The sequence below is a fragment of the Triplophysa rosa genome, linkage group LG2 (assembly GCF_024868665.1).
Source record: "Triplophysa rosa linkage group LG2, Trosa_1v2, whole genome shotgun sequence".
NCBI classification, from domain to species: Eukaryota; Metazoa; Chordata; class Actinopteri; order Cypriniformes; family Nemacheilidae; genus Triplophysa; species Triplophysa rosa.
Window position 1 is genome coordinate 12,685,506 of NC_079891.1, and position 20,031 is coordinate 12,705,536.

Sequence of the window (20,031 nt, forward strand, 5' to 3'; positions counted from 1 at the left end):
CAAATTAAATGATCTCAGTATTGTACTTTTTATTTCTCTGTGCCAATAAATAATTTTCTCTTTTATATGTCTGAATGATTTTACCTCACTAGAAGCAATTAAATATTGCTGCGTTTCAATAGAGAAGTGCTTAATACCAAAGCCACTCACAGAAAGTGTGTGTCCCTACAAACAAAGCAGACAAAATTAAGCACAATAGTGTTTACGGTGTCTATCTATATCTATAAACAACCACAGTATATGATCACAATCAGATTATAAATTTGGGAAAATTATCAGAGTTTGTTCACTTACGTGAGTGAGGTTAAGATCTGCCTGAAGATGATATAAGCTGATTCTGGCTGTTGTTGGCATGGTGCTATGTGCATGGGACACTGCCACATAGCTGGAACCGTTTACTGCAAAACCCACACAAGAGCTGGGACTCTCGACACTGATAAACTATAAGTATGAAAATGAACAAAGAAAGAAACAGAAAGAATAGATAAAAAGAGATGAAGGAAAGTTAATACGGATTATTAAAATTATTAAAGGGATAGTTCACCCAAACATGAAAATTCATTCATGAATTACTTACTCTCTAGTTGTTCCAAACCTGTATACATTTCTGATGAACACAGAGAAAGATATTTGGACGAAAGCTTGTAACCAAACATTTCTTGGACCCCATTGACTACCATAGTAGGAAAAATTACAATGGTAGTCAAAAGTTCCCCAGAACTGTTTGCTGTCCTAAAATATATTCTTTTGTGTTCAACAGAACAAACAAATTCCAAAGTAATTTTTCCTACTATGGGAGTCAATGGGGTCCAAGAACTGTTTGGTTACTGACATTCTCCAAATATCTTTCTCTGTGTTCATCAGAACAAAGAAATGTTTACAGATTTGGAACAACTCGAAGATGAGTAAATGATGACAAAATTGTTATTTTTGGGTGAACTATCCCTTTTCATTCTACAAGGACATTTAAAGAGAATCAAAATATCACAAAAAATAACAATAATATACTTCCCTGCACAAAATAAAATGTGTTTTATTTAATCTAAGAACAAGGTAACATAACAGGTTATATAAAACCTACACTTAGCTTTAAAATAAATTCATTTTATTACTTCATACCTCCACAGGCACTAAGACCCCTTGCCACCTGTACAGAATAGCTTGGTTCTGAGATGGACCTTTGAGCAGCCTCAGAACCACAGTAGAATCTTCATTGGGCACTTGACACCAGACTGATGCAAAGCTGTCCCCGACAGACTGATACACAGCCAGCACCGGATGCTCTCCCCCTGATATATGAACATTTAATTTTATACAAACTTTTTCAATTCAATGAGCTCAACAGCGGAATTAACTTGTTACTGTAAACTTTCTTACTCATCCCAAATGCTGTGCCTGAACGGGTCTCCCATTCCACGCTGACTGCCGATTCCAGTCCATTACTGCGAGACACGGTGAGAAACACTCTTCCATTGTATTCTTCTACTGTCATACTGTCCAGAGTCCTGAAAAAACACACACAGAGGTATTTATTATGTAGGTTAGTTTGAGCTAACAATGGTGTGGAAGGCTGTATATGCATGTACCTGTTGAATGACGGTGATATTCTGAAGAGCCCTAGAGGAGCCTGGTTCTGCAGGACTGTGATGAAAGTCTCCAGTGAGTGTCCTAACCGTGCACCTCCAGTAGGACTAGACAGTGTAACAATGAATGTTTCATTCACCTCTGGCTCTGCATCCAGAACAGCCCAAATCTCCAATGTCTAGAACCCCAAAAAAACCTACCCTGTTATAACCCTATGAAAAGTCTCCTATTTGGCAAATCATTGGGTCAAATACAGTATGCAGTTTCTCTACTCAACAATTCCTGGTACTGTAAAATGCCTATTACACTAATAAAGATAATACCTTAAATCTGACTCCATCCTCAAGCACCACAAAGCCATAGGAAGGTGTGAGATCATCAGTATAAAGAGATCCATTGGCATCAGTGATGGTGAACTGGACTGTTACAGTGCCAAATGTGCCCTGAGGAGGGTCTCGTAAGATGTAGAGGGTAGCCACACTCTCCCCAAGACCTGATACAGAGGTGGGCTCTCTCAACAGGAAATGCTCAATATTATTGAAGGAAATTATTCCATTGCCATCATCATTGGCCAGAATAGTCACGGTAGCTATGGAAACAAATGATAATAGATTACAACTTGAGAGTAAAAAAGTCAGTGAACATGGTGAAGTTTCAGTGTTACCCAGCAGACAGACCTGAAGTGTTTTCTCCTAGTTCCAGCCCTACAGATGGGTTTGCTAGGATTAGCTGGAACGTCTCGTCCCCCTCAGGAATGTTATCATCTAAAATCTGCACTTCGATAAATTTGTGTTGCTCTCCATCCGCGAAGTTGATCATCTGCATAACATGCATATTCAGTGAATCATGATCATTGAGATGCAGTGAGATTTAGAATTTAAATTTAAATTGACTCACTGATGGAGTGACATTAAAATCCAGACCCAATTGAGCCTCTAGATTCTGGGCATAGAAGAACAAGGATACATTTCCATATGTCCCAGCATCTCGGTAGGCCACAAGAGTTAAAACCCTGATTGTCTCATTTACAACACAGCTGAGGAATAAAAAAAATCATGAATTCCAGAATCATTTTATTCATTTCTCAAACATACTATGCGTTGTGTAGAAAACTTAGGTCTTGATGATCATACTTTATGTTTTGCCAGGCAACAATCCCTTGGATTCCATCATTAGCGTCAATGCTAATCTCTGCCATAAGACCATCAGTATCTGTATAGACAGGCACATCATCAGGCATCACATTCAAACACACACACACACACACTTAAATGTAGTTGCTCTGGTTTTGTTAAACGAGTAAAGTCCGGGTTATTATTCAACCTTTATTACTCCAGTTTTTGATTCATCTAAACTGACTACATGCACAAAGCACTGACAAATTACTTGTCAACAGGTCTCTCAAGTCTCACGCATTCACCGTGAGACACACGCATTTCAACCTGTTCACCTGTTCTAAACTTCTGATTGGTCATTGCGTTCACGCGCTGCCGATTGGTTGTGATGCTCAGCGCTGTGAACACAGAAAAAAAATCTTTGATGCACCGTAATCGGACGTGAACGTAATGCTGTAACTGACACGTTTAGTTCATCTTCACATTTAATTTGCCTCGTCCATTAACTGTATAAATTGGGACGAGTCATCCCTTATTTCTCAACGTGAGAAATACACATGCCACACCTTGTATTTCTTACGCTGAGAAATAATTAATGGACGAGGCTCATTAAATAAACGTTTCTTTTTCATGCTGCTGAGAGACAACGTGAAGATTTACTAATGCAAAAACTGCAATATAATCACTCATAAACAGTTAGTCTGCCTATCCTATAAGAATATGACATGCAAAACGATTTTAATGTATAATCATAATTACAATACCAAAAGCATCAATATTGTTTTTTGTTTAAATCTTGCAGTGCCTGTTTTTTATATTTATGACATGATCATATGCTCCTCTTGACTCAAAGACATCAGCCTTAAAGGGACAGTCCACTCATAAATGAAAATTCTGTCATCATTTACTCACCATCAGATGAGATGAGATTTTTTTATTATTCTAAATTCTTTATTTGGATTTATTTGTCAGATTTTTTATCAGATTTACCAATTTGTAAAAAAAATATTTGTGCTGGTCAATTTTAACAATAGTACAATTGAACTGCTAGAAAACCTTGAGAGAATTGGGTGGGGCTGAGGAGCCGCTGCTGAATTTTTGAGTGGCTCCTCTTTTAACAGATGTGATCTCACTCTAAACTTTTGATAAAACTTGAGAGCCCAGTTTGTCACATATTTTACAACATACTATTCTACAGGTTCTAAATATACCACAGGCAATAAACAAAGCACTACAGCATGTCAAGATGCGAGTATGTACCATTACCTTTCAATGTATAGTAAATCTCTAGGAAAGGGTGTGAAATAAGATTGGAGACGAAGAACGCAGACAATATGAATTATGATTGAAATGACACATAAAGGAAGGAAAACAACCTTATCAAATATAAAAACAGTGAAAGTGAACAGATCGGAAACAATCAGCAAAGTGCCATTATCTTACTCAGTATGGGTCCAGTGGGGAGGGTGGTAATGAGAACAGCCGATGTTATATTGACAAGGAAAAACTCTTGCAACTCAGGTATGTCATCCTGTTGATGAAACATATATGGTTCTTGATTTATTCAAATATAATTAATGAAAATCTTAACATATTTTATGTCAGAATACACCAAGAGAAATGTACTAAATGCTAGACCCTCATACATCTATAATAGTGATGGGGATGGACACGGATGTTTGTCCATCCTGCATAATCACAGAACTGGAGACATGTTTAAAATCCTGTCCTGGTTCAGCCAGAGCTCCACCAGTCTGTGTGAGGTCCTGCAGAGAACCTCTCACAGTCTCAAAGCTTATATTCACAGCGCCTGTGGAAAAAAGTAAAAAAAAAACTTACATCACCATAGTTTGGAACAGCATTGTGTTTCTTCAGTGTGACTAACCTGATGCACCAAACTCTCTATTTATGTAAATCCTGACAGTCGTGTCTTTTTCCTCTGTGGTTATCATCAGGGAGGATGGGGTGATGCTGAGAAGGCCAAACGGCTCATCACTAGCTTCCACGCTCACCACTGCTACACGACCCTGGACACTCAGAACTGCCATGCCTGTCTTGGTAACTCCTGGGAAACAAATGCATGACAATGATCTGCTCCAGTTCCTAACATTATTGTTATAAAACAACGTTTGCTAAATGTAACAAGACAACAGGACAACAAAACAGAGTTTAATAAATATTTAATTCATATCGCTGATTTAGAGCCAAATTATCTTTAACCTGAGATTATAATTTTTGTAATGTACAGTACTTGAAACTTGTGAGGAACCACTTCTGTGTGTTTCTGATAAATACCATTAGTTTGTATATTCGACAGAATAACCCTGTACTCCTGTTTTTCTTCTGGTGTGTTATCCTCCAGCAACTTCAAGATTATAGTACTATTTAGCATACCCTGAAAAAACAGAAGAGGGAACAGAACGTTAAACCATAAACTAATGTTCAATCCATTGTAGACCAATAGATTTGCAATACATTGGCAATTATTTTAAAAGGCTGGTATGACTGGCATGAACCTCCAATGTTGCTGATTTTCTTTATTACCTCAGAGAAAAAGAGAGTTCCTGATATGTCTACAAAAGTCATTAAGACTTGAGGGCCTTCAATCCTCCACTCCACTGTGACATTTCCAATAGCAGGAGCAGTTCTCTCCACCAGCAGTGGCAATCTCTCACCTGTTACAGTCAACATTTAATATCTTCTTTATTTTCAATTTCATCCTGTTGCCTATCAGGTGATAAGGGGTGCACAATTGGTGAATATTGGTTATTATATTGGATTTAATATAGTGTGTAAATTACATGAACTTCACGCTAAAGTGTATCTGTTCACTGGTAATTTATTATGCTAGTTTTTCAACTTCAAATAAAACTGACCACCCATACGGTTTTAAAACACAAGAATAATATCCCTTCATCAGAGTATGTGTAAGCATATAACACAAGTCTAGGCCTACCACAGCTAAACCAAGTGGCTTAACTAGGTATAAAGATCCTATAGGGACAGAATTCTTGCATGCATGACGACGAACTTCTTCAATGTACCAGCTGTTGGAGATCAGTCTTCTCTCATGTCATCATCTTTGTACTACATTAATGGTCTCTAAGGAGCACCAAACTGAAACCTAATCATCCCATTACAATGCATTTTAAATGCCTCCACACATGAGGAAATATCTATATTAGAATCTAAATTACGTATTATGCTCTCAAAGCCTCCTTTATTAAGGAAAATAAATACAATCCTCATGCCGAGTTTAGTGAAGTAATGATATAATGCCAGACTACTACAGACTGAGGGAAGAAAAGCTAAACACTCACCCTCTTTGACAATAAAGGATCGCGAGGCTGTGTGAAAGCCCACCACACCCGCTGCATTGTCATTTGCAAGGATAAGGATGGTGACTGTGTCCGAACTTGGTAGGATACGGCTACCACCCTCAGTCCTTACTAATCCAATCTGTATGGTCTCATTGTCCTCAGGTTCCATGTCATCTGTGATGACAATCTCAAGGGTCTTCTTCACATCACCTTAAAGGAAAAGAATGAGGTCAACATGTTTCAAGTTTTATTGTAGGGGGTTATTTTTATTTTTCATGTTAATTTAAGTTTAATTTGTAGGGGGGGTGCATTTATTTATACATTTTATATTGCTATATAGGTTTAATATATTTAATTTAATTTCATTTTAGTTTTTATTTATTTTCAGTTAATAATGTTGGTGCTTTCTAAACTTATTCTACTTTATTACTAAGTTTCTAATTTCTAATTGACTTTACTTTACAAAATTATAAAGTAATAATAATGCATTGTTACATGACTCACCCTCTGCAAAGATAACTATCTCCCCCATTCCACTGAAATCAGCATTGGGTGTGGCAGTGCCCCCAACATACTTCCACTCAACTGTCACCTGTGCCATACTGCCTCCTCTCCGCTCAATAACCAACAACACTGAGGTTCTTGGATTCTCTCTCACCTCCAGATACAATCCATCTTCAGTTGCATTGGGGCTAATGCTGTAAAGGAGAAATATTCCAAACGCATCTCCATTCATCCCTATAGTTACCACAGCTGTGTCAGGCTGCTGTAATGCTGGCAAGTTTTTGGTAGCTGTGGTCATGTTGATCAAGTTAACGCTCAGGATCTTAATCAAGAAACTCTCATCTACCTCTGGTAAAGAGTCAGTCAAGATTGTTACAGTGAGGTTAGCCATCCCTGACCTGTCAAGCATGATTGCTGTTTGGGCGGTCATGGTTATGTAGTCACTCCCTGCAACAGCCTGTGAGCTAAACAGTGAAGTGGCAGCTGTGGTATTTTTTAAATACGTGACGGTTTGTGGGGCAGAGCTCAACTGGCTGGTCCCAGATGTTACCCAGAAGCAACTTGCTCTGGGGGCACTGGTGTAGCTGAAAGCTTGACAAGCTCGCTCTCGAAGACAGAACGCTGCACAGAAGTTCAAGACGTTTGTGGCTGAGGTAACGTTAAAGGGTCTGCTGAGGGCAGTAGAAAGAGCTCCGGACAATGGAGAATCGTAGTAAAGCAAAAGGTTCCGGCCATCCTTCAAAGCATTGCTTACAACATCTATCTCAGAGGTGCTGTAAAGGATCTCCAGCAAGCCTAACGTACCACCACTAGGATGAGAAAAACGATAATGTTGTGTAGTTCAAAACTAGCAGAAAATAAAAATTATTTAGCAGAAATAAAAAAACTGACAAATTCCAAACCTCCTTCTAACTGTGATGTTGGCAATATAGACCTCTTCCAGTGGTTCCTGCACACGGTATATGGCTTGCTCAAAGTACACAGTTCCATGTGGGTTGTCATTGGCAGGAACAATGATATCAACCACTTTCTCAGCCCCAATGTTCCCACCATTGGAAGCATTTATGAGTTCAACTTTTATAACCTAAAGCAAACAAGTTTTGATTTTAGTGTTAGTCTATACAAGATTCTTCTTTCCAAAAACCCATAAAAACAATCACCTCTTCAATTTCAGGCACATCATCAGCCAAGACCTCTACTTTCAGTGTCTTTACGGTTTCTCCAGGAGCAAATCTGACTTCACCAGACGCAGGTCGAAGGTCACCAGTAGCAGGTCTACCGTTGACAGTGGCTCTCCATTGGACAACCACATCACCTATAGTCCCTGCGTTTCTTACTATGGGTAGAGAGACCTCAAAAGCATTCATCGCTGGTTCCTCTATTGTGACAGGCACAGCCTGAAAAACTAACAAATCAAAAGATGCATTAATCACTTAAAAAGGAATGTGCTTTTTAATTGATGACAAGAGTGTAATTAATAAGAAACTAACCAAAAGATCCATACGGATCATCTGAGGGCAGGATGGTAATGACTGCCTGTGTGAGCCCTCCCAGGAGAACGCCCCCGGTGGTCTGGTCGAGAAGCTCAATTCGAAAGGTTTCCTCAAGCTCAGGCACCACATCATTGATTATAAGAATAGGGACGGCCTTGCTGCTTTCTCCTTCCAGCAGAACCACATCAGAAGAGGCCACACTGTAGTCCTCTCCTAGTTAAGACATTCAGACATATGTCAGACATTTAACAAATGTTAAAATGTGAAGTGAGTTTAAATATTATGAAGTGATATCACTATTGAATATTGTTTTTCAAAAAATTTTCATTTTAAAATATTTTTTATCAAAATATTTTGAGTTTAAATTTATTATTTTGTGTCCCTGTTGTTTTAATGACAGCATGCACTCATTCTCGTCATTTTTTTCACATCAGCATGATTAAGGGCCCGGCATACTACATTCAAAATCGGCCGTATGTGACATCATTTCAAACAAAATCTGGTCCAAACGACAATTAATTTGACTAGTTTGGTGCTGCAAACCAAAAAGAACTCTCCGGGAAAAATCATGTTGGCCGGTAAACACCTTTTGCGTACCATTGCGTAATAGGTAGGTGTGCTCTGATGCTCCGCCTTCTTTGACATGGGAAACTTACCGGTTTCATTCAGGGGAAGGTCAGGGACGGAACAATATCAGCACAGGAAAAAAATGTTAAGATAAGCGCAACGCCAAAACAGTTTATTATTTTATTCACGCAATGTTGATTTTGAATGTTACTTATTTTATTTGTATTTACTAAAACACTTTTTCTTCTATGAAATATAGGTGCAATACGATACTCTCCATAAGAAAGAAACAGTTGATGCATCATCTTCAAAAATGGCTGTAATCCAGGTGTTTAATTTTGAGTTGCAAGTATTGAGATGCATTCTGTTTTATTATTAAGAACAACCTGGGAAATATTTTCCGAGATTTTATTTGTTTCACTTTCTGCTCGCCTGTTCTTTTCTTTCCTTGTCCATAAAACCATACCATTTTCAAATGTTACTTCATTTTTCGTTCGGATAAATGATTAATTTAATTTTAGTTATGAAACACTTGTTTTTTTGTGATTATTCATTTATGAAAACTGATGTATTAAGTAGGAAACTAGAAAGTTGAATCACGCCAAAATCCGTTAAAACCACCTGATTAAAATGATGTTGTAAACAGTGTTGGGCAGTAACTGTCACGGTTCTGCCCCATCTTGTCTTGCTTTTCTTGACCTAGTGGCAGAATCATGACAGAACCTCTTGTTTCATGTGGAGAGTGGCGTTTTGGCCCTGTTNGAGGGAGCACGTCTTTATATTTAGCTTGTGAGAAAAACATGACTGGTTGATTGTCAGGTGCGTTATAATTAAGTAAACAGTAGATTTCAGGATTTTGTTCACGTACCCCCTCCGTCACCTGGCATACCCCCGGGGGTACGCGTACCCCAGTTTGGGAACCACTGAACTAAGGCATAGTCCTGGCTTAAGCTAAGCCATGTCTGTGAAACCGGGCCTAAAAGTTAAACCAAAAAGCATGTATGGTTGTTGTTGTAGGCTACTGAATACTAAAAACACAGTAGAAACCAGAGAACAAATCTTGAAATAAAAGAAATCACTAAATTTCTTTCACCTCATCGACAAACCTTTCAAAATTAAAACCAGTAAAAACAGCAGTAAATGCATAAAATTACTATTGACTACATATGACTGTTACCTTCAGTAACAACAGCAAGAAATGTATCTCCTCCCATGTCAAATGACTCCACTTGTTTGACTCTTGCATTGACTGTTAGAGATTGAGGTTTCTGAAAATGTCCATTACTCCACTGGTAGATGAGGCACGTATCTGAGGTTTTGTTCATGCACACAGCCAGGTGCTGTAAACTACCACTGCTTCCTCTGAAGGGTGTGACTGTGGTAATTCCTTGTAACCCCAAATTTTGATGGAGAGAGAATGAGTCACCAGTCCACTCAAAGATCTGAAGACAAATTAAATGATCTCAGTATTGTACTTTTTATTTCTCTGTGCCAATAAATAATTTTCTCTTTTATATGTCTGAATGATTTTACCTCACTAGAAGCAATTAAATATTGCTGCGTTTCAATAGAGAAGTGCTTAATACCAAAGCCACTCACAGAAAGTGTGTGTCCCTACAAACAAAGCAGACAAAATTAAGCACAATAGTGTTTACGGTGTCTATCTATATCTATAAACAACCACAGTATATGATCACAATCAGATTATAAATTTGGGAAAATTATCAGAGTTTGTTCACTTACGTGAGTGAGGTTAAGATCTGCCTGAAGATGATATAAGCTGATTCTGGCTGTTGTTGGCATGGTGCTATGTGCATGGGACACTGCCACATAGCTGGAACCGTTTACTGCAAAACCCACACAAGAGCTGGGACTCTCGACACTGATAAACTATAAGTATGAAAATGAACAAAGAAAGAAACAGAAAGAATAGATAAAAAGAGATGAAGGAAAGTTAATACGGATTATTAAAATTATTAAAGGGATAGTTCACCCAAACATGAAAATTCATTCATGAATTACTTACTCTCTAGTTGTTCCAAACCTGTATACATTTCTGATGAACACAGAGAAAGATATTTGGACGAAAGCTTGTAACCAAACATTTCTTGGACCCCATTGACTACCATAGTAGGAAAAATTACAATGGTAGTCAAAAGTTCCCCAGAACTGTTTGCTGTCCTAAAATATATTCTTTTGTGTTCAACAGAACAAACAAATTCCAAAGTAATTTTTCCTACTATGGGAGTCAATGGGGTCCAAGAACTGTTTGGTTACTGACATTCTCCAAATATCTTTCTCTGTGTTCATCAGAACAAAGAAATGTTTACAGATTTGGAACAACTCGAAGATGAGTAAATGATGACAAAATTGTTATTTTTGGGTGAACTATCCCTTTTCATTCTACAAGGACATTTAAAGAGAATCAAAATATCACAAAAAATAACAATAATATACTTCCCTGCACAAAATAAAATGTGTTTTATTTAATCTAAGAACAAGGTAACATAACAGGTTATATAAAACCTACACTTAGCTTTAAAATAAATTCATTTTATTACTTCATACCTCCACAGGCACTAAGACCCCTTGCCACCTGTACAGAATAGCTTGGTTCTGAGATGGACCTTTGAGCAGCCTCAGAACCACAGTAGAATCTTCATTGGGCACTTGACACCAGACTGATGCAAAGCTGTCCCCGACAGACTGATACACAGCCAGCACCGGATGCTCTCCCCCTGATATATGAACATTTAATTTTATACAAACTTTTTCAATTCAATGAGCTCAACAGCGGAATTAACTTGTTACTGTAAACTTTCTTACTCATCCCAAATGCTGTGCCTGAACGGGTCTCCCATTCCACGCTGACTGCCGATTCCAGTCCATTACTGCGAGACACGGTGAGAAACACTCTTCCATTGTATTCTTCTACTGTCATACTGTCCAGAGTCCTGAAAAAACACACACAGAGGTATTTATTATGTAGGTTAGTTTGAGCTAACAATGGTGTGGAAGGCTGTATATGCATGTACCTGTTGAATGACGGTGATATTCTGAAGAGCCCTAGAGGAGCCTGGTTCTGCAGGACTGTGATGAAAGTCTCCAGTGAGTGTCCTAACCGTGCACCTCCAGTAGGACTAGACAGTGTAACAATGAATGTTTCATTCACCTCTGGCTCTGCATCCAGAACAGCCCAAATCTCCAATGTCTAGAACCCCAAAAAAACCTACCCTGTTATAACCCTATGAAAAGTCTCCTATTTGGCAAATCATTGGGTCAAATACAGTATGCAGTTTCTCTACTCAACAATTCCTGGTACTGTAAAATGCCTATTACACTAATAAAGATAATACCTTAAATCTGACTCCATCCTCAAGCACCACAAAGCCATAGGAAGGTGTGAGATCATCAGTATAAAGAGATCCATTGGCATCAGTGATGGTGAACTGGACTGTTACAGTGCCAAATGTGCCCTGAGGAGGGTCTCGTAAGATGTAGAGGGTAGCCACACTCTCCCCAAGACCTGATACAGAGGTGGGCTCTCTCAACAGGAAATGCTCAATATTATTGAAGGAAATTATTCCATTGCCATCATCATTGGCCAGAATAGTCACGGTAGCTATGGAAACAAATGATAATAGATTACAACTTGAGAGTAAAAAAGTCAGTGAACATGGTGAAGTTTCAGTGTTACCCAGCAGACAGACCTGAAGTGTTTTCTCCTAGTTCCAGCCCTACAGATGGGTTTGCTAGGATTAGCTGGAACGTCTCGTCCCCCTCAGGAATGTTATCATCTAAAATCTGCACTTCGATAAATTTGTGTTGCTCTCCATCCGCGAAGTTGATCATCTGCATAACATGCATATTCAGTGAATCATGATCATTGAGATGCAGTGAGATTTAGAATTTAAATTTAAATTGACTCACTGATGGAGTGACATTAAAATCCAGACCCAATTGAGCCTCTAGATTCTGGGCATAGAAGAACAAGGATACATTTCCATATGTCCCAGCATCTCGGTAGGCCACAAGAGTTAAAACCCTGATTGTCTCATTTACAACACAGCTGAGGAATAAAAAAAATCATGAATTCCAGAATCATTTTATTCATTTCTCAAACATACTATGCGTTGTGTAGAAAACTTAGGTCTTGATGATCATACTTTATGTTTTGCCAGGCAACAATCCCTTGGATTCCATCATTAGCGTCAATGCTAATCTCTGCCATAAGACCATCAGTATCTGTATAGACAGGCACATCATCAGGCATCACATTCAAACACACACACACACACACTTAAATGTAGTTGCTCTGGTTTTGTTAAACGAGTAAAGTCCGGGTTATTATTCAACCTTTATTACTCCAGTTTTTGATTCATCTAAACTGACTACATGCACAAAGCACTGACAAATTACTTGTCAACAGGTCTCTCAAGTCTCACGCATTCACCGTGAGACACACGCATTTCAACCTGTTCACCTGTTCTAAACTTCTGATTGGTCATTGCGTTCACGCGCTGCCGATTGGTTGTGATGCTCAGCGCTGTGAACACAGAAAAAAAATCTTTGATGCACCGTAATCGGACGTGAACGTAATGCTGTAACTGACACGTTTAGTTCATCTTCACATTTAATTTGCCTCGTCCATTAACTGTATAAATTGGGACGAGTCATCCCTTATTTCTCAACGTGAGAAATACACATGCCACACCTTGTATTTCTTACGCTGAGAAATAATTAATGGACGAGGCTCATTAAATAAACGTTTCTTTTTCATGCTGCTGAGAGACAACGTGAAGATTTACTAATGCAAAAACTGCAATATAATCACTCATAAACAGTTAGTCTGCCTATCCTATAAGAATATGACATGCAAAACGATTTTAATGTATAATCATAATTACAATACCAAAAGCATCAATATTGTTTTTTGTTTAAATCTTGCAGTGCCTGTTTTTTATATTTATGACATGATCATATGCTCCTCTTGACTCAAAGACATCAGCCTTAAAGGGACAGTCCACTCATAAATGAAAATTCTGTCATCATTTACTCACCATCAGATGAGATGAGATTTTTTTATTATTCTAAATTCTTTATTTGGATTTATTTGTCAGATTTTTTATCAGATTTACCAATTTGTAAAAAAAATATTTGTGCTGGTCAATTTTAACAATAGTACAATTGAACTGCTAGAAAACCTTGAGAGAATTGGGTGGGGCTGAGGAGCCGCTGCTGAATTTTTGAGTGGCTCCTCTTTTAACAGATGTGATCTCACTCTAAACTTTTGATAAAACTTGAGAGCCCAGTTTGTCACATATTTTACAACATACTATTCTACAGGTTCTAAATATACCACAGGCAATAAACAAAGCACTACAGCATGTCAAGATGCGAGTATGTACCATTACCTTTCAATGTATAGTAAATCTCTAGGAAAGGGTGTGAAATAAGATTGGAGACGAAGAACGCAGACAATATGAATTATGATTGAAATGACACATAAAGGAAGGAAAACAACCTTATCAAATATAAAAACAGTGAAAGTGAACAGATCGGAAACAATCAGCAAAGTGCCATTATCTTACTCAGTATGGGTCCAGTGGGGAGGGTGGTAATGAGAACAGCCGATGTTATATTGACAAGGAAAAACTCTTGCAACTCAGGTATGTCATCCTGTTGATGAAACATATATGGTTCTTGATTTATTCAAATATAATTAATGAAAATCTTAACATATTTTATGTCAGAATACACCAAGAGAAATGTACTAAATGCTAGACCCTCATACATCTATAATAGTGATGGGGATGGACACGGATGTTTGTCCATCCTGCATAATCACAGAACTGGAGACATGTTTAAAATCCTGTCCTGGTTCAGCCAGAGCTCCACCAGTCTGTGTGAGGTCCTGCAGAGAACCTCTCACAGTCTCAAAGCTTATATTCACAGCGCCTGTGGAAAAAAGTAAAAAAAAAACTTACATCACCATAGTTTGGAACAGCATTGTGTTTCTTCAGTGTGACTAACCTGATGCACCAAACTCTCTATTTATGTAAATCCTGACAGTCGTGTCTTTTTCCTCTGTGGTTATCATCAGGGAGGATGGGGTGATGCTGAGAAGGCCAAACGGCTCATCACTAGCTTCCACGCTCACCACTGCTACACGACCCTGGACACTCAGAACTGCCATGCCTGTCTTGGTAACTCCTGGGAAACAAATGCATGACAATGATCTGCTCCAGTTCCTAACATTATTGTTATAAAACAACGTTTGCTAAATGTAACAAGACAACAGGACAACAAAACAGAGTTTAATAAATATTTAATTCATATCGCTGATTTAGAGCCAAATTATCTTTAACCTGAGATTATAATTTTTGTAATGTACAGTACTTGAAACTTGTGAGGAACCACTTCTGTGTGTTTCTGATAAATACCATTAGTTTGTATATTCGACAGAATAACCCTGTACTCCTGTTTTTCTTCTGGTGTGTTATCCTCCAGCAACTTCAAGATTATAGTACTATTTAGCATACCCTGAAAAAACAGAAGAGGGAACAGAACGTTAAACCATAAACTAATGTTCAATCCATTGTAGACCAATAGATTTGCAATACATTGGCAATTATTTTAAAAGGCTGGTATGACTGGCATGAACCTCCAATGTTGCTGATTTTCTTTATTACCTCAGAGAAAAAGAGAGTTCCTGATATGTCTACAAAAGTCATTAAGACTTGAGGGCCTTCAATCCTCCACTCCACTGTGACATTTCCAATAGCAGGAGCAGTTCTCTCCACCAGCAGTGGCAATCTCTCACCTGTTACAGTCAACATTTAATATCTTCTTTATTTTCAATTTCATCCTGTTGCCTATCAGGTGATAAGGGGTGCACAATTGGTGAATATTGGTTATTATATTGGATTTAATATAGTGTGTAAATTACATGAACTTCACGCTAAAGTGTATCTGTTCACTGGTAATTTATTATGCTAGTTTTTCAACTTCAAATAAAACTGACCACCCATACGGTTTTAAAACACAAGAATAATATCCCTTCATCAGAGTATGTGTAAGCATATAACACAAGTCTAGGCCTACCACAGCTAAACCAAGTGGCTTAACTAGGTATAAAGATCCTATAGGGACAGAATTCTTGCATGCATGACGACGAACTTCTTCAATGTACCAGCTGTTGGAGATCAGTCTTCTCTCATGTCATCATCTTTGTACTACATTAATGGTCTCTAAGGAGCACCAAACTGAAACCTAATCATCCCATTACAATGCATTTTAAATGCCTCCACACATGAGGAAATATCTATATTAGAATCTAAATTACGTATTATGCTCTCAAAGCCTCCTTTATTAAGGAAAATAAATACAATCCTCATGCCGAGTTTAGTGAAGTAATGATATAATGCCAGACTACTACAGACTGAGGGAAGAAAAGCTAAACACTCACCCTCTTTGACAATAAAGGATCGCGAGGCTGTGTGAAAGCCCACCACACCCGCTGCATTGTCATTTGCAAGGATAAGGATGGTGACTGTGTCCGAACTTGGTAGGATACGGCTACCACCCTCAGTCCTTACTAATCCAATCTGTATGGTCTCATTGTCCTCAGGTTCCATGTCATCTGTGATGACAATCTCAAGGGTCTTCTTCACATCACCTTAAAGGAAAAGAATGAGGTCAACATGTTTCAAGTTTTATTGTAGGGGGTTATTTTTATTTTTCATGTTAATTTAAGTTTAATTTGTAGGGGGGGTGCATTTATTTATACATTTTATATTGCTATATAGGTTTAATATATTTAATTTAATTTCATTTTAGTTTTTATTTATTTTCAGTTAATAATGTTGGTGCTTTCTAAACTTATTCTACTTTATTACTAAGTTTCTAATTTCTAATTGACTTTACTTTACAAAATTATAAAGTAATAATAATGCATTGTTACATGACTCACCCTCTGCAAAGATAACTATCTCCCCCATTCCACTGAAATCAGCATTGGGTGTGGCAGTGCCCCCAACATACTTCCACTCAACTGTCACCTGTGCCATACTGCCTCCTCTCCGCTCAATAACCAACAACACTGAGGTTCTTGGATTCTCTCTCACCTCCAGATACAATCCATCTTCAGTTGCATTGGGGCTAATGCTGTAAAGGAGAAATATTCCAAACGCATCTCCATTCATCCCTATAGTTACCACAGCTGTGTCAGGCTGCTGTAATGCTGGCAAGTTTTTGGTAGCTGTGGTCATGTTGATCAAGTTAACGCTCAGGATCTTAATCAAGAAACTCTCATCTACCTCTGGTAAAGAGTCAGTCAAGATTGTTACAGTGAGGTTAGCCATCCCTGACCTGTCAAGCATGATTGCTGTTTGGGCGGTCATGGTTATGTAGTCACTCCCTGCAACAGCCTGTGAGCTAAACAGTGAAGTGGCAGCTGTGGTATTTTTTAAATACGTGACGGTTTGTGGGGCAGAGCTCAACTGGCTGGTCCCAGATGTTACCCAGAAGCAACTTGCTCTGGGGGCACTGGTGTAGCTGAAAGCTTGACAAGCTCGCTCTCGAAGACAGAACGCTGCACAGAAGTTCAAGACGTTTGTGGCTGAGGTAACGTTAAAGGGTCTGCTGAGGGCAGTAGAAAGAGCTCCGGACAATGGAGAATCGTAGTAAAGCAAAAGGTTCCGGCCATCCTTCAAAGCATTGCTTACAACATCTATCTCAGAGGTGCTGTAAAGGATCTCCAGCAAGCCTAACGTACCACCACTAGGATGAGAAAAACGATAATGTTGTGTAGTTCAAAACTAGCAGAAAATAAAAATTATTTAGCAGAAATAAAAAAACTGACAAATTCCAAACCTCCTTCTAACTGTGATGTTGGCAATATAGACCTCTTCCAGTGGTTCCTGCACACGGTATATGGCTTGCTCAAAGTACACAGTTCCATGTGGGTTGTCATTGGCAGGAACAATGATATCAACCACTTTCTCAGCCCCAATGTTCCCACCATTGGAAGCATTTATGAGTTCAACTTTTATAACCTAAAGCAAACAAGTTTTGATTTTAGTGTTAGTCTATACAAGATTCTTCTTTCCAAAAACCCATAAAAACAATCACCTCTTCAATTTCAGGCACATCATCAGCCAAGACCTCTACTTTCAGTGTCTTTACGGTTTCTCCAGGAGCAAATCTGACTTCACCAGACGCAGGTCGAAGGTCACCAGTAGCAGGTCTACCGTTGACAGTGGCTCTCCATTGGACAACCACATCACCTATAGTCCCTGCGTTTCTTACTATGGGTAGAGAGACCTCAAAAGCATTCATCGCTGGTTCCTCTATTGTGACAGGCACAGCCTGAAAAACTAACAAATCAAAAGATGCATTAATCACTTAAAAAGGAATGTGCTTTTTAATTGATGACAAGAGTGTAATTAATAAGAAACTAACCAAAAGATCCATACGGATCATCTGAGGGCAGGATGGTAATGACTGCCTGTGTGAGCCCTCCCAGGAGAACGCCCCCGGTGGTCTGGTCGAGAAGCTCAATTCGAAAGGTTTCCTCAAGCTCAGGCACCACATCATTGATTATAAGAATAGGGACGGCCTTGCTGCTTTCTCCTTCCAGCAGAACCACATCAGAAGAGGCCACACTGTAGTCCTCTCCTAGTTAAGACATTCAGACATATGTCAGACATTTAACAAATGTTAAAATGTGAAGTGAGTTTAAATATTATGAAGTGATATCACTATTGAATATTGTTTTTCAAAAAATTTTCATTTTAAAATATTTTTTATCAAAATATTTTGAGTTTAAATTTATTATTTTGTGTCCCTGTTGTTTTAATGACAGCATGCACTCATTCTCGTCATTTTTTTCACATCAGCATGATTAAGGGCCCGGCATACTACATTCAAAATCGGCCGTATGTGACATCATTTCAAACAAAATCTGGTCCAAACGACAATTAATTTGACTAGTTTGGTGCTGCAAACCAAAAAGAACTCTCCGGGAAAAATCATGTTGGCCGGTAAACACCTTTTGCGTACCATTGCGTAATAGGTAGGTGTGCTCTGATGCTCCGCCTTCTTTGACATGGGAAACTTACCGGTTTCATTCAGGGGAAGGTCAGGGACGGAACAATATCAGCACAGGAAAAAAATGTTAAGATAAGCGCAACGCCAAAACAGTTTATTATTTTATTCACGCAATGTTGATTTTGAATGTTACTTATTTTATTTGTATTTACTAAAACACTTTTTCTTCTATGAAATATAGGTGCAATACGATACTCTCCATAAGAAAGAAACAGTTGATGCATCATCTTCAAAAATGGCTGTAATCCAGGTGTTTAATTTTGAGTTGCAAGTATTGAGATGCATTCTGTTTTATTATTAAGAACAACCTGGGAAATATTTTCCGAGATTTTATTTGTTTCACTTTCTGCTCGCCTGTTCTTTTCTTTCCTTGTCCATAAAACCATACCATTTTCAAATGTTACTTCATTTTTCGTTCGGATAAATGATTAATTTAATTTTAGTTATGAAACACTTGTTTTTTTGTGATTATTCATTTATGAAAACTGATGTATTAAGTAGGAAACTAGAAAGTTGAATCACGCCAAAATCCGTTAAAACCACCTGATTAAAATGATGTTGTAAACAGTGTTGGGCAGTAACTGTCACGGTTCTGCCCCATCTTGTCTTGCTTTTCTTGACCTAGTGGCAGAATCATGACAGAACCTCTTGTTTCATGTGGAGAGTGGCGTTTTGGCCCTGTTGGCCTTCCACTCTCCGGTGTCGCGTCACTGTTCCCACCCTTTCGTCTCCTCATTAGTGATAATTATTAGTTCATGCCCCGCACCTGTCCCCTTCTTGATTTCGTCCCCTTTATATAGTCCTCATGTTTCATTGTCCTGTGCTGGTCCATTGCTTGTGTGTTTATGTCACAGGGGTGAGTTCCTGTTGTTAGTAAGTTTAGTTTTAGCTGATGCAATGTTTTATTAGTCTAGTCTTGTTAGTTTAGTGAGTCTTTGTTCCTGTTGCCATGTTTGGTTCTGTTGTCCCCCATCATGGGTTTTTGTCTTTGTATTTATAATTAAAGTCTTGTTAACCCCTTACGTCCCTGTCTGCACTTGGGTCCTCTGTCTCTCACCTCACCCGAGAACCATGACAGAATGGACCAGCCATGTCGGACCCAGCAGACAGAGGGATCTCAGCGGGAGGGGTCGATGCCGCCGGGCTCCCCTCCAGGGTCGAAGCCACCAGACTCCCTTCCAGAGTCGGGACCGCCGGACTCCCTTCCGGGGTCGAGACTGCCGGAACCCCGTCCAGGATCGAGATCATCGGGCTCACTTCCAGGGTTGAGGTCGTCGGGTTTTCCTCCAGGGTCGAGACCGCCGGTGTCCTGTTCCTGCCACAGATCCCTGCCGGCAT

General features: G+C 38.8%; 2 protein-coding genes across 2 annotated transcripts in view; both read right to left on the reverse strand.

Moving 5' to 3' along the window:
- adgrv1 (adhesion G protein-coupled receptor V1) overlaps nt 1-20,031 on the reverse strand; it is an 84,257-nt gene that overhangs the window by 41,838 nt on the left and 22,388 nt on the right. Inside the window, exons 8-28 of the mRNA XM_057349206.1 lie at nt 18,046-18,261; nt 17,716-17,960; nt 17,458-17,639; nt 16,556-17,364; nt 16,052-16,261; nt 15,276-15,406; nt 15,027-15,126; nt 14,617-14,796; nt 14,378-14,541; nt 14,175-14,262; nt 13,998-14,018; nt 12,750-12,828; nt 12,514-12,652; nt 12,294-12,435; nt 11,940-12,205; nt 11,619-11,794; nt 11,410-11,537; nt 11,152-11,321; nt 10,327-10,473; nt 10,117-10,197; nt 9,761-10,025 (exon numbers count right to left, since the gene is read on the reverse strand). Of these exons, the coding sequence (XP_057205189.1) occupies nt 9,761-10,025; nt 10,117-10,197; nt 10,327-10,473; nt 11,152-11,321; nt 11,410-11,537; nt 11,619-11,794; nt 11,940-12,205; nt 12,294-12,435; nt 12,514-12,652; nt 12,750-12,828; nt 13,998-14,018; nt 14,175-14,262; nt 14,378-14,541; nt 14,617-14,796; nt 15,027-15,126; nt 15,276-15,406; nt 16,052-16,261; nt 16,556-17,364; nt 17,458-17,639; nt 17,716-17,960; nt 18,046-18,261 (3,939 nt within the window). The remainder of the gene's footprint in view (nt 1-9,760; nt 10,026-10,116; nt 10,198-10,326; nt 10,474-11,151; nt 11,322-11,409; nt 11,538-11,618; nt 11,795-11,939; nt 12,206-12,293; nt 12,436-12,513; nt 12,653-12,749; nt 12,829-13,997; nt 14,019-14,174; nt 14,263-14,377; nt 14,542-14,616; nt 14,797-15,026; nt 15,127-15,275; nt 15,407-16,051; nt 16,262-16,555; nt 17,365-17,457; nt 17,640-17,715; nt 17,961-18,045; nt 18,262-20,031) is intronic.
- LOC130564272 (adhesion G-protein coupled receptor V1-like) lies at nt 5,328-8,240 on the reverse strand. The gene is made up of 6 exons (XM_057350237.1): nt 8,014-8,240; nt 7,684-7,928; nt 7,426-7,607; nt 6,524-7,332; nt 6,020-6,229; nt 5,328-5,426 (listed from the first exon to the last, which is right to left on the reverse strand). The coding sequence occupies exons 2-6, from the start codon at nt 7,888-7,890 to the stop codon at nt 5,371-5,373; spliced, it is 1,464 nt and encodes a 487-aa protein (XP_057206220.1). The 5' UTR covers nt 7,891-7,928; nt 8,014-8,240; the 3' UTR covers nt 5,328-5,370.

What these genes read in the sequence shown, in the direction of transcription:
- LOC130564272 (XM_057350237.1), bottom strand. Translation starts at nt 7,890, where the DNA reads ATGAATGCTTTTGAGGTCTCTCTACCCATAGTAAGAAACGCAGGGACT. An exon ending in ATGTGCCTGAAATTGAAGAG is followed by an intron (nt 7,608 to 7,683) that starts GTGATTGTTTTT and finishes TGTTTGCTTTAG; the next exon opens with GTTATAAAAGTTGAACTCAT. An exon ending in GATAGTTATCTTTGCAGAGG is followed by an intron (nt 6,230 to 6,523) that starts GTGAGTCATGTA and finishes TTTTCCTTTAAG; the next exon opens with GTGATGTGAAGAAGACCCTT.